The following is a 14,556-nucleotide window of genomic DNA, read 5'->3' as shown; positions in this document are numbered from 1 at the left end:
ATTTGGAGCTCTAAGAATGTGTTGCATTTCTGTTTATTAAATTAGACAGCTGCTTGGGGTAGCATATTAAAAATTAAGCTTAGTTAAATCTCAGTTTCCTGTGATCATTGTGTAAGATGCTCATTGCTGCCTCTCAATGCTGCATATTGGTTTGGTTCAGTGGTTAGATAGTAATTAACATTAATGTTTAAAGACCATTTTCCTACCCTGATAAATTACAAATGATACTGACAATTTTATGTTCCTTGGGGTTAATTACAAATGTTCATAATTTATCTACCCTCCTGACTATTGTAAATGACTACATCCAAGACTATGATGAGAAAAACTGTCAGACCTTTGAGAAGGGGCTACTCCACAGAGACTTAGTGATCTAAATTAGAGAGGCTCTTCAGTCCTTTCTGATCAGCCACAATGTCTCTCTCCTTTACCTCTCTTTTCATGTAAAATAATTCCACTAGGAAGAAAGGATTCTTCTTTGACATGACCTAAAGTCAGGGTATTGTATGAGAATGAACAAGAGGCTCAGGGAGCTCAATAACTATGATGGAAAGCTGAGGACAAGATAGCCTACTACCCAAAGGAATTCAAAGAGTGAAGTGAGGGTCTCTCCTTCCTCTACCTCCCTTGTCTCACTGCCATTACCCTCCTCCAACAATGCTACATTAAAATTCTCCAAGGAAAGTCATTCCAAGAGTAAAGGGAAACTTTCAAGAACAAAATTTTGAAGGCACAAAAAGATAAACCTAATAAGGAGAGTAGACAAGTGTATTTTCTGAAAAATACCAATATGGAAGCACAAGGAACTCACTCAACAACTTAGATTATTAAATGGCATGGGGAGAAAATGGAAGCAAAGCACAGAATGAATGATGCATAGGAAAGCATGACCTTGTAGTTCTTTAAGAATTATAAGACTAATGAGGAAATTGAAGGATGACAAAAAAGAGGTTTTCTTAGTTACACTGGGGAAAAATTGACCCCCCCCCCAAATGAGATAGGACCATAGTCCAAGATAAATTGGATAATAGTGAAGCCTGATGGAGAGACAATAGAATACTTAATTCTTATTAGGGTTGTTTATTTTCTGTCATGTAAAATTGCCTTTGAGTGACAAAAAAAAAAAAAGCTTTTAATCAAAATGGCTGAGTTGAAGTTGAAGCCTGAGTAGAGTGATAGTAAGACAACATCTAGCTAACGTTGTTTAGCTCATCTCTGTACGCAGACAAATTCTTATTCTACTAAACTACAGTAGTAGTCTAATAACCTATAGTTACTACATGGGACTAAAACAATTACAGGTGTAATCACTGAGCTATTCACTTTCATTATATTCTGAAAGACTGTGGAGAATAGAAGGCTACTTTTGGGTTAGAATAAGCCAAATGTGATTTTTAAAGGATGGAAAAATATAGGGTAATGAATGTGACTTTAATTCCTGGCAAAATTCTATTAAAAATTGTTAATGGAACTCTAGAAAAGCAAGTGATTATCATTTTTAAAAAGGTCATCATGGCTTCATCAAAAATGGACTATGATAGAATTGCCCAATTTCTTTTTTTTTTTTTGACAGAATCACTAGAGTGCTACATGGAGACATTGCTGTCATTTTAATTGAACTAGTTTGGAGCAAAGCATGCGATAGATACTTCTACATGCTTTTCTTGTGGGCAAAATAGTGATACATTTAGATAAATGGAGTCAGAACTGGTGAATGGATAGGCCCGAATAGTAACCATTGGTATGTGATATTGGGCTGAGGGAAGATACCTCTAGGGAAGTAAGTTGTTTTGTTTTGTTTTTTTCCATACAGTGGCAATAAACTACCAAGTATCTAAGTTTAGCCTTTGCTCTTTTAATATTTTATCAGTAGCTTAGGAAAAGGAATAGATGAGATGATTTTATTTAAAGATAGCCCAGAGCAAGGAGAGAGATAAAATATTGGATGACAGAACACAAACACACCTTGATAAGCTAGAATGTTGGGCCATATATAAGTAGACACAAATGTAAAATCTTACACTTGGCTTCCACTCCAACTCCCAAACACACATACAAAATACACACACACACACACACACAGACTATTGTTGGCAGGATAATCTGAGGTCAACTTTATTGCTTCAGAATATTCTGTGTTTTTATTAAAATTAACAAGCATACTTAGTGCAAGTCACTAGAGATATGGAGAGAGATATGACACATTCTTCTTTAAAGATGTTTACAATTGGAAGCAGCTAGGTGGCACAGTGGGTAAAGCACTGGCCCTGTATTCATGAGGACCTGAGGTCAAATGTGACCTCAGACATTTGACACTTACTAGCTGTGTGACCTTGGGCAAGTCACTTAACCCTTATTGCCCCTTTCCCCCAAAAAAAGTTATCTCTGAGATGTTTACAATCCAGCCTAATTGTAAGCTTGATTATCTTGTCCATTGGATACAAATCATGATAAAACCCTTCTTTAATATGATGCCCACCCAAATCTGAAAAGGAGAAAATGACAAACCAGTTAATAGAATATTTATTGATATTCAATTAGAATTTTTTGTCAAGTTATATCTCATTTCACCCTTTGGTTTTGATTAACTACTTGTTTCCATTTACTCTGAGTGTACTTTATGAAACATATTTGAAAACTGATGAGTAACTCAGATATTGGGCTCAGGGAATGCAAAGATGTTTACCTTTTACTGTGTAGATGAGTTGGGTGTGCTGATTTTCTGTTACTTAGATAAGAATTTTGCATGAAATCTTCAGCAACATCTTTGTGGGAGGGTGTGTTCATAACTTGGATACTGTAAAGACTTATTTTAATAACTAGCTGTTCTTGAGTTTTCCTCCTCCACACCCCCAACCCCTGTCATAACTGTCACCCACATTTGTCTGCCCTCAGAGATAATCCATCTCTTAAATTCCTTTGAGCATTTCAGGCTTGTTTTTCATGAAAGATTTTTTTTATCACTTCCCTATTTACATTGTTCAGATCCATTTAACTAGACTGTTTTGTCATTTAGAGTAATAACTCATCAATCTGTTAGCACAACCTTTCTTTATGTTACCTTTCATAATGCTATGAAATGGGCTATTTTCAATCCCTGATATGTTATAAACCTCCAGATTGCTAATTGCTTTGAATGCTGTGAAAAATAATTACTCCACATTATTTTTGATATTTAATTGGCAGTGTAATGCAGTTAACTAAAGACCCGCAATATACCATTTCAAATTACTGGATGTGCTGAAATAGAAAAGTCAGCTGTAAAACTTGATAAGTAAGAGAATGTTTCCTATATTTCATTAACAAAGACTATAGATGTAATTTTTTTTGAGAATATGGGAAAATCCAAACAGTAGGAACTTACATAAGGCTGAAGGCTTTGTGTTTCATGCAGATGTCATATTAAGAGGCTGACATTCATTATTCCTTTATGGATAATGGACACTGTATGCCAATTTGGCTCCATGATGCCCTGAAAATCCTTCTTTCTTATCTGACTGGTCTTTATAAAAGTGCATAATGATTTCATTGCTGGAAAGATTAATCTTTATTGCTTCCCTGTGTTCAGTTTGCTCTGCTTCTATAGGACATATAACAGAGATGATGTTCCAGATTGGAGACATCCTAGGAGTAGATATGCATTTGAGCAACTCTGTCCTTAGCTCTTAAAAACAATGCCATTTCCTGTTATATCCTAATCCATGAAAAATAATTCTTAAAAGCTTAGTGCAAGGATTTTCTCTAAACCAAGGTATCACCAGGGATGGTTAAAAATAAAATTGTTAACTAATCTATTCTTCTCTCTTGTTTTTCTGTGTTTGATATTAGCCCTAGAGTTTGCTTGAATTATACAATACATGGTGTATTTCTAAGATATGCATTTGAAATCATGCCACCAAAATAAATTAACCTGATTCAGGGAATGTAAATTATTTTCAGAATTTCAGAAATTGAAAAAGGATAAGTGGAAGGAGAAAATGTTGGGCTGGTGTGAAGCGATAGCCCGTAACCCTCACAGAATCCCAAACAGTACAAGGACACCCGAGATCTCAGGGGATCTGACTGATGCATCACAAAACTCAACCTTGGTGAGTGAAAAGTTATGTTTTCTGAAAGTGACACTTATTATGGATGAAGAAAATGGTCAATTTTCATGTAAATTCATTTTATTCACTGTTAACATTTTGGTTCTTCTCCTTTAGAATGCACATTTGCATATCATTGATGGACATTAATTATAGGAATTTGAGTATCAACAATTAGACAGTTTTTACTTTGATTTTCACAACTTGCTAAAGTCAGATCTCCCTTTCTCCCATCCTTTAATGTAGTAGCTGCAATGAAATTCTAAAATGGGGAAAATAGTTCCCTCAAATAATGCAATTTGTAAAAAGGTTTTTATTAAATACTCCAAAGAATATGACAAAAACCAACTATGTATTTTGATTTATTTTTCCTCTTTGAATGTTTTACTAAAATATTGAATGCCTGAAAAATAAAATAACAAATGGCCTCATCTTTATATATATAGAATTTGGTCCAAGAAGCATCTGTCATTATGCAACAAATTATCATGTTGTTTCATATAAAACAAAGGACCAGAAATGAATTTTCTATACTCTTTAGTAGAACTTCAGTGTGTGTGTGAGAGAGAGAGAGAAAGCGAGGGGCAAAGAGGGGGAAAGGGGGGAGAGAGAGAGAGATGGATGGATGGATAGATGGATAAAAGTAACAGTGGTTTCAGAGTCAAAGGAGCTGGGTTTGAATCTGGACTTTGCTACTTTCTAACTTACACCAAGCATGATGTGGAGGGAGAACAAAGTTTTTAACTTCTTTCCCATCTCTCATTGTTCAACCTAATGTTGGTGGTCACTTCCATCTCTCTATACCATGCTCCCCTATCCTGTAATCTTGGAATCTTTTTCAGTGAATAGGAAGGATTACCCCTTTAATGAGAAAAGTATTTAAATGAGCTCTATATGGCCTTTACTTGACATATTTCTTAGCAATCCTGTGGGGTAGGTAGGCTTGAATTAGCCTTGGTAAGAAGGAAAAGGAATTTTCCCAACCAGCTCCAAATTTTAAATGAACCTTCAAGGTGTGATCCAATTGTAGTCTCTTTTTCAGTAAAATGTTTATTTTCCTTTTGGATGTCTTGTTTTGTTTCTCTTTTGAAGTGATCAATGTTTTTTGTGCTTAATATGAATTGGGATCTCTGTTGCATTTTCTGCGTTCATTTTTTTTCACTTTCAGGAGTATTTAACATTTTCCAGTATTGTATATGAAGTAGTCATATTCAGTAGAGCTTTCAAGAGCTTTCAAGGACCAGCATTAGAATCAGGAATCACAAGAGGAGTAGAGCTTTTTGACTGCTGAAACATGGAAATGACACAAAAATCAAAACATGAATATTCCTTAAACTTGACCACATCTGTCATAGATGATGTGGTCATGAAGGATTTTGAGACAAGAAATTGGAGATTTGCAGCTCTTTTGGAAAATTCTAAAGTATTATTATATGTATGCTTTGATATTACTCTAGTGTGAACTTATCTGGACTATTCTTAAAAAACAATCCAGGAACCAAAATCATATGATTATCTCAATAGATGCAGAGAAAGCTTTTGACAAAATACAGCACCCATTCCTAATAAAAACACTAGAGAGCTTGGGAATAGGTGGAGCTTTCCTTAAAATAGTAAGCAGTATCTACCTAAAACCATCAGCAAGCATTATATGTAATGGGGATAAGTTAGAGGCCTTCCCAGTAAGATCAGAGGTGAAACAGGGATGTCCATTATCACCTCTATTATTTAGTATTGTACTAGAAATGTTAGCTTTAGCAATCAGAGAAGAAAAAAGGAATTAAAGGAATTAGAATAGGTAAGGAGGAAACAAAACTATCACTCTTTGCAGATGATATGATAGTATACTTAGAGAATCCTAGAGAATCAACTCAAAAATTACTTGAAACAATTAACAGCTTTAGCAAAGTAGCAGGATATAAAATAAATCCACATAAATCATCAGCATTTCTATACGTGACCAACAATGTCCATCAGCAAGAGTTAGAGAAATTCCATTTAAAGTAATAGTAGATAATATAAAATACTTGGGAGTCTACTTGCCAAGACAAACCCAGGAACTCTATGAACACAATGACAAAACGCTTTTCACACAAATCAAATCAGATCTAAATAATTGGAAAGATATCAGTTGCTGATGAATAGGCTGAGCTAATATAATAAAAATGACAATCCTACCTAAATGAATTTACTTATTCAGTGCCATACCAATCAGACTACCTGAAAATTATTTTATAGAGCTAGAAAAAATACTAACAAAATTCATCTGGAAAAACAAAAAGTCAAGAATATCAAGGGAAATAATGAAAAAAAATGCAGAAGAAGGTGGGTTAGCTGTACCAAATCTGAAGCTCTACTATAATGTGACAGTCATCGAAACTATCCGGTACTGGCTAAGAAATAGAGTGGAGGATCACTGGAATAGGCTAGGCACAGGAGACACATTAGTAAATGACATTAGTAAATGACATTAGTAATGTAGTGTTTCATAAACCCAAAGACTCTAGCTTCTGGGATAGGAATTCAGTATTTGACAAAAACTGCTGGGAAAACTGAAAGATAGTATAGCAGAAATTAGGTATAGACCAACATCTGACACCTTATACTAAAATAAGGTCAAAATGGGTACATGATTTAGACATAAGAGGTGATATCATGGGTAAATTAGGAGAAGGAATAGTCTACCTTTCAGATCTTTGGAAAGGAGAACAGTTTATGACCAAACAAGAGATAGAGAATATTATGAAATGCAAAATGGATGATTTTGATTACATTAAATTAAAAAGGTTTTGTACAAATAGAAGCAATGCATACAAAATTAGAAGGGATGCAGAAAGCTGGGAAACAATTTTTATGACCAATACTTCTGATTAATGCTTCATTTCTAAAATATATCGGGAACTAAATCAAATTTATAAGAATCCAATTCATTCCCCAATTGAGAAATGGTCAAAGGATATGAACAGGCAGTTTTCTGATGAAGAAATCAAAGCTATCTATTGACATATGAAAACATACTCTAAATCACTATTGATTAGAGAGATGCAAATTAAAACAACTCTGAGGTACCACCTGACACCTATCAGATTGGCTAATATGACAAAAAAGGAAAATAATAAATGTTGGAGAAGCTGTGGAAAAATTGGAACACTAATGCATTGTTGGTGGAGCTATGAACTGATCCAACCATTCTGGAGAGCAATTTGGAATTATGCCCAAAGGGCTATAAAGCTGTGCATACCCTTTGACCCAGTAGTACCACTTTGGGGTCTTTTTCCCAAAGAGATCATGGAAAAGGGAAAAAGACCCACATGTACAAAAATATTTATAGCTGCTCTTTTTGTGGTGGCAAAGGATTGGATATTGTGGGAATGCCCATCAATTCGGGAATGGCTGAACAAGTTGTGGTATATGAATATAATGGAATATTATTGTGCTGTAAGAAATGATGAGCAGGAGGACTTCAGAGAAACCTGGAAGGATTTTCATGAACTAATGATGAGTGAGATGAGCAGAACCAGGAGAACATTGTACACAGTATCATCAACATTATGTGTTGATCAACTGTGATAGACTAAATTCTTCTCACCAAGAAAATTCCAAAGGGCTCATGATGGAAAAGGCTCTCCAAATCCAGAAAAAAAAAAGAACTGTGGAATATGGACACTGATTGGACCATACTATTTCTTTTGTTTTTGGTGCTGTTAGTTTTCTTTTATGAGGTTTTTCTTTTTTGTTCTGATTCTTCTCATATAACATGACCAATGCAGAAATATGTTTAATGTTAATATAGATAGATAGATATAGATATAGATATAGATATAGATATAGATATGTCACATATATCAGATTACCTGTTGTCTAGGGGAGGTGGGGAGGGAGGGGAGGGAGGGAGAAAAAAATTCAAAATTTGAAATCTTATCTAAAAAAATGTTGAAAACTAAAATTAATTAATTGATTTTTTTAAAAAATCCAGGCCTTGGAATTGCTAAGTAATTGCTTACTGCTCAGGCAAATGTCTGGATGGCTTTCATGTAAGGCCTCCATACTCATGTACCATGGAAAGACTGAAGTTTATAAAGATTCACTTCTTCTAAGAGACTTCAATAGATTATTTGATCTAGTCTCTTGCTTATGACATGGGCCACTTGCTGGTTTCTGTAATATATTTCAATTCCCAAATGTGTGGTCAAGTAAATTTGGGAAACACTGTTCTCTGTCATATCTCATCAAATAAAGTACCTGAATGTGTATAGTCACCACTTCACTGATGAGAAAATGAAATTGTGAGAAATTGTTACTCGTCTAAGTCACCCAACTCTTAAGTGGAAAGGAGGGACTAGAAATTGCATCTCAAGCCTCTTTTGAATTATATTATCTATAATGTAAAATATAATATATAATATAAAAATATTATACCATCTTTACACTCTACCAGATTGACCCTTTGTAGCAAATGCCTCTTTAAAATTGTTTTCCTATAAGGTGAAAGGCAATCTTCCTATAAAGTAGAAGACAGGATTTGGAGTCAGAGAGTCAAGGTTAAGATCCTAGTATGGCTGCTTGTTTTCTGTGTGACCTTGGGAAGGTTTCTAACTTTTTTGGACTTCCGTTTCCACTGGGGCCTATGATCCATTCAACAGTTGAATTAAGTCCAGCTATTATGCTCTTTATTATAAACGTTATTGGGTCATCCTGGCATATTTATTTGTGTATGGCCATTTATCCCATTTTTTTTCACCTATCTACCATCTTCCCCATGCCCATTTTGATTCTTCTGTAGGGCAGATAAAGCTCCCTATGTTGTTCTAAAGCACCACCCCACCCCCACCATGTTTTAAAGACCTCTAGTGGTCCATGTGATGGGAATGGGGTTTTTGTGAGAAAATGTAGATTCTAGCAATGCTGCCCCCTCTAAAGAATTAAATAGGAATTAATGCCCTTTTTATTTCTTTAAAAGGTTTATCATTTCATCACAAGAAGCCATTACTCCACTGATGCAAATTATAACCCCTCTGGTCTTCATCAGTTGTTAATGGGAAAAAATGTTAGAAAACCATCATTTACTAGTGGGCAGTCTCTATATCATGAGCCTATATAAACTTAGGTAGGTTGGTCATTGTAAAATAGTCTTCACCTGGCTACATATTTGAAGTCTGTCTAGTATGTTGGTTCCTGACAAAACTCACTCTCCAATCACACAACCTTCAACAACTCAAGGTAAGCATTATGTCTCAAAGAAGTATCAGAGTAAAATGTTAAGGGCAATAATAACATGTGAATAAAATATAATAATTGATAGAATTTAAATTCTATCAATTAAATATATTGATTACATTAGTTATATAACATAACTTTCCTGTATAAACTTTGGTCTAATTTCCTGATATTTTAGTAGCCCCTTGTCCATTTATCCTGAGGCTGTTATATACTTCTATATTTCTAGGACCAGTTTATGATTTGAAACCCCCCCCAAGTCTGGGCTTAATTAATGTGGGAAACATGGCTGCAAGCTGTGTCTACATATTGTGTATTTGGTAGGTACAAACTGATGTTGATGATAATCAAGCGCTCCAGCCTCCTTCGCCGATGTTAAATAGGGTAGTCGTCCCTTATTTTTGGCAGTAAAGGCAACTTATAAAGTTTACAGAGCCCTGAATTCTAGGGGGAAGTGAATGTTACCAATTGGATAGCAAGATCACACAGTCTTCTCAAAAAATAACCTTTCATAAATGGATATTCTTAGATTTCTTTGAGGCATTTTATGAAGCATTTTTTGTAATCCCAGAAATATATTCAATGATTTAAAATATTTCTAAATGAGTAAAATTGGTAACCTTGGGGTCTTGAGAGAATGCATTTACTAAGCACGTTTTCTCGTAACTCTCACCCAGAAAAATGGGAAAATGGGAAAAAGTAAAGAACATTGTGCTCTCTAGAATTGCTTGCAAAGCAAGTTGCCCATTTTAAGTTTATTAGAACATAATTATATTTGTTTGATGACCTGCCTACTATCTATATCCTGAAGCAATTTACTGAATCAAGTCACAGTTCTAGGATTAAATACTAAAAATGAGAAGAAGGGATCAAGAGAGTGAAGAACAAAGAAACAAATGATACCATGAAGTCAATGCTTGGGGGCAGAGGGAAAGGAGAGAGAATAGGGAGTAGCTGTTATAATCCAGTGCAGTCTTATAAACATTTATTAGGCGGCCCCTCTGTGCAAGGTAGTGTGCTAAGAAAGAAAAACAGCCTTTGCCTCCCCCCCAAAAAAATGCTTGCCATCTAAAGAAAGAAACAAGACAGCAAAGGAGGCAGAAAGGGGTAAGAAACATGGACATATTGTTCTCTGGAGGTGAAAGCAGTCAGGGCAGCAGATGCAAAGTTTAGCAAGCTCTGAGTCCAGTTTTTGTCCTTTATAAAGGAAGTTATTGGGGGGAGTTTGGTATTCTACCTTCCAATAGGAGAGGAGAGGAGACTGCTGAGTTAGCAGCATGAAGGTGGTTAGAAGCGATAAGCTTATGCTTCAAGGGGCAACTTGTTTCATGGACTTGAAAAAATGTAGAGCAACTAGTGCAAAGAGTAGTGAGCACAGTGAAGATAGTCAGAACTGACTACAGATAAGTATGTCTCATTTGTAATGCTTTGAAACCACAAGTGGTCTATAGGCCTATGAATAAAAGGAAAAAAGTTTTCTATATGTATTTGGGGAAAAGTTAAGTAGTATCTTCCTCTTCTCAATATACTAGCCCAGTGGGCCTAGGCTTTTGTCCCCAGTTTCACCAAGAGGTCTTCTGCAATCAGTTCACTGATAAAATACTCTGAAAAATACGTGAAGGAAAACAGGTTCTTAAAAAGCTTTCAATAAGAATTAAGAGAATTTGATCTATAAAAGTATTTTAAGCTCAAATGGAAAGGACATAAATAATTACCATTGTATCATAACCAGATTAGATGGTGCTCAACCTAATGTTATTCATGTTTGTCACAGAGAAATTATTATTCTCTCAAAGACTGTTAGCACTTTTGCAGAGATATCATCAGACATTTTGTGTGAACACTTTCTCATCTCCATCTCCCAACTCCAGTAATACCCATGACTCACAGGTTCGATATTTGTTGGCTCACTTCTGGCAACAAAGCAGCAATCAAAATTTTTAACCTCAACTCCATGAATTTGGGGTTTTTTATATTTTAAAATTTTCATTTAATAATGTATTTTCAGGCAAAACTGGCTTCCTTTGGAATCCTACATATTTTATTTTATGCATATAAAAACATTATTCTGAAAAGAGGTCTGCCAAAAACTCCAATGACCCAGAAAAGGTTAAGAACTCTTCCACTAGAGTGAGTTCTCCTTATGCAAATTAATTTGCACCTCTTGGAAAAGCAAATGGCTAGAAGAAGCTGAGTACTTCTCAGTTCAGCAAATAATGTTCATACCCTATTTTGGCATCTGTCATCTTATTATATTGGTTTTTTTCCAGAAAAATAAAAAAGCTTATGAAGGTCAAAAGATTTAAAAGTCCTCCTGTTTTCAGCTCATTTCCTCCTTTGGGATGAAGAAGGTAGTGATGATGCTAGTCTAGACTTGGGATTCCATCAAGCTGAGGAATTCCTAATGTAGAATTGACCTTTGCCAATGCAGATCATCAACTCATCTATATCTCATCCTCTTAGAGTTGTCTGATATTAGGAGCTCAAATGGTTTGTCAAGGATTGTACACATCATATGTGTTGAAGACCGGAACTGAACTCTAGTGTTGTTCATTCCAAAAATGGTTTTCTGCATACTACTCTATGCTGTCTTATATATGGGGAAATTATTTCCTCATACTGAGTAATTTTAAAAAACAAGCCAGTGAAACAACTACTACTTAACATTTTACCACAATTATTTGGAATAGGCTTCACATTTTATATGTGGCCTCTCATCTAAATGATTAATATACACTGGTGTATTAATACCATTGTGGTCAATTTATATTGATGGTGTGCTCCCAATTTGTGCTTCTGAATTAGGTACAGCAGACATTTATGTCATGTGAAAAGGTCTGGCTTAGTAAATAGGTCCTGGATTTGCAATCAGGAAGACCTTTTTTAAAATTTTACCTAGGGTTCTTATTAGCTACATAATTGTTCAGTAGTTAATTGAGATTATAATAATAGCTGTCATCATCTTTCAAGTGACCTGAGCTGGAAACTGAGGTTACATCCTTGACCCCTTATCTCTCTCACTCATTCCTAACCAATCAGTTGCCAATTCTATCATTTCTACCTAAATCATCAACACAGTGAGATAGATAAGACATCAGGGAAACCTGCTGGTAATCCAGCTAAGGAAATTTCTTTCCCAAGCAAAAAAATTCTTACAGTGAACCACAAGAAAAGCTCTGTAGAGAAGTTAGGCCAGGAATAGACTTTTAGGGTGTATAATAGCCACTTAACAAATGCTAGCATGTATATATCACTCTAAGGTTTGCAAAATGGTTGAGGAAACTCAAGAAAACAAAAGTCGATGACTCACACAGATGGTAAAGTCTTCCAGATGCTAAATCCAGCATTCCATACACCATGCCTCTTAAATGGTCCTCAATTTCCACATCATTAAAATGGGGAATATAACTCTTGTATTTACTTCACAGAATTGTTGAGAGCAAAGTGATATAATATATGCGAAGTTCCTAGCAGACCTTAAAGAGTTATATAATGTCAATTATTATTATTTTTGTATAAATTAAACTATAAAATACTTGGGTATTAACTTTGAGACCCCTTATGTCTAAAGTTACATTTCTCACAGTTTATAAGCATTTAATGTGCATTGAATGTTGTATAGAGATTGAATAAATGAACAAATTGTGAGTTTCTTCCAATAATGAATAATTCACAAGAGAGGACCTCTAAGTGTTAATTGACATGGATTGAGTTGCCTTCTCCCTATATCTGAAAAGCTTTATGAAGTATACATTTTATTTTCAGCATATTTGGGGGAGAAGCGTAAGATAAAATAGTAAAATGGACTAAAATGCAGAGAAAATTCAAGGAAAAAGGGCCTTCAGGGTAAGTGTGAAAGATCCCAAAGGGATGGATCTCAAATAGGGTTATTACATTCCAAGCTACATAATTTTTAATTAAAATATATTACTTATTGTGAAAAGTTATGCTAAAATGAATTCTTCCATTTTATCTCTTCTTGTGAAAACAGGAAATTCCTGGGTAGGTAGGCAAACTACTGACAGGCTCTGAGTCTCACTCTTCCCTGTGTGTAAAATGTATATACTAGTACTTTTATTATGTGCTTCATCATGCTGTGAAAGGATGAGTGTGATCAGTAGAGAAATTCATAGATCCTCTCAACCATCATCTTGCCACACTGAAACTCTGGACACAAGAGACAATGCACTGAGAATAATTTTTTACTTCTTTTGAAACCTTGATGAATATTTTTAATGTATTGTCTACCAAGCTTGGAGTCAGGCCCTAGAGTTGTGGCCCTGGCTCAGCCCTTCAATCATTTAACCTCTCAGAGTCCTCAGGCAATAATTATTTATATATATATGCTGGAAAAAATTTTTATTATAATGGAGTAGGATGCTGGACAAAATTAAGATGATTCCAATTTTGTTGGCACCATCCAAAGAATCATAGTCTGGAGTCAGTCAGACATAGGCCTTCTTCTCTCCATCAGGGGATGGGCAGCTAGTATTTTGGGTGCCAGTCACTTCAGTTCTGGCCACTGTATTGTAAGGAGACTTTTAAGCCGAAGAGTGTTCATTCAAGAACTTCTAAGATCGTGAAAAGTATTTAGTCCAAATCATGTAAGTATTGGTTGATGGTACTAGAAATACTTAGGCAGGAAAAGGGAAGCCTTGGGGCCATGATAGCTACCTTCAGATATTTGAAGGTTAGTTATGTGGAGATTTTAGATTTGTTCTCTCTGTCCTGAGAAGGCAGGACCAGGAGCAATGGCTAGAAGTCTCAGGTCAGTTTAGCATTGATGCCCCAAAGTGAAATGGGCTACCTCACAAAGGGATGAATCCCCCCTTTTTGAAGATCTTCAGGCCAAGGCTGAGTGAACAAGTCAGGGGTATGTTTCAGTGAGGATGCCTTTCATGGACAGAATGAACTAGGTACTCACAGACTTCCATCATATCTCAAATTCCATTGGTATGTGACTTTATGTTGCAGAACACTTGCTGATCAGAATTAGTGGAAGGAGCTTCCTCATTGAAAGTTCCCTAAACTAATAAAGCAGGTAAGTGGATAGAGTGCTAGGCTTGGAGTCAGGGAATTCTGGGGTCAAACCTGTCCTCATACTTACTGGCTATGTAATCCTGGGCAAGTTACTAAACCTCTGTCTGCCTGAGTTTCTTCAGCCACAAAATGGGGGTTATAATAATCCCTGCCTCTCAGGGTTGTTGTATGAAGATAATATTTGTAAAGCACTTAAACCAGTTCCTGGAACATA

The 14,556-nt window shown here is 35.5% G+C and overlaps 1 protein-coding gene across 2 annotated transcripts in view; it reads left to right on the top strand.

Moving 5' to 3' along the window:
* The window catches only part of MARCHF1 (membrane associated ring-CH-type finger 1), a 1,073,794-nt gene that overhangs the window by 649,502 nt on the left and 409,736 nt on the right, over positions 1-14,556 (top strand). For both annotated transcript variants that reach the window (XM_043969737.1, XM_043969736.1), the window contains exon 4: positions 3,940-4,088. In XM_043969737.1, coding sequence (XP_043825672.1) covers positions 3,940-4,088 — 149 coding nt within the window. The remainder of the gene's footprint in view (positions 1-3,939; positions 4,089-14,556) is intronic.

Source organism: Dromiciops gliroides, chromosome 6 (assembly GCF_019393635.1).
Source record: "Dromiciops gliroides isolate mDroGli1 chromosome 6, mDroGli1.pri, whole genome shotgun sequence".
NCBI classification, from domain to species: domain Eukaryota; kingdom Metazoa; phylum Chordata; class Mammalia; order Microbiotheria; family Microbiotheriidae; genus Dromiciops; species Dromiciops gliroides.
Note: the sequence above shows the minus strand (reverse complement) of the source record. Positions and strands in the feature narration are given on the sequence as shown.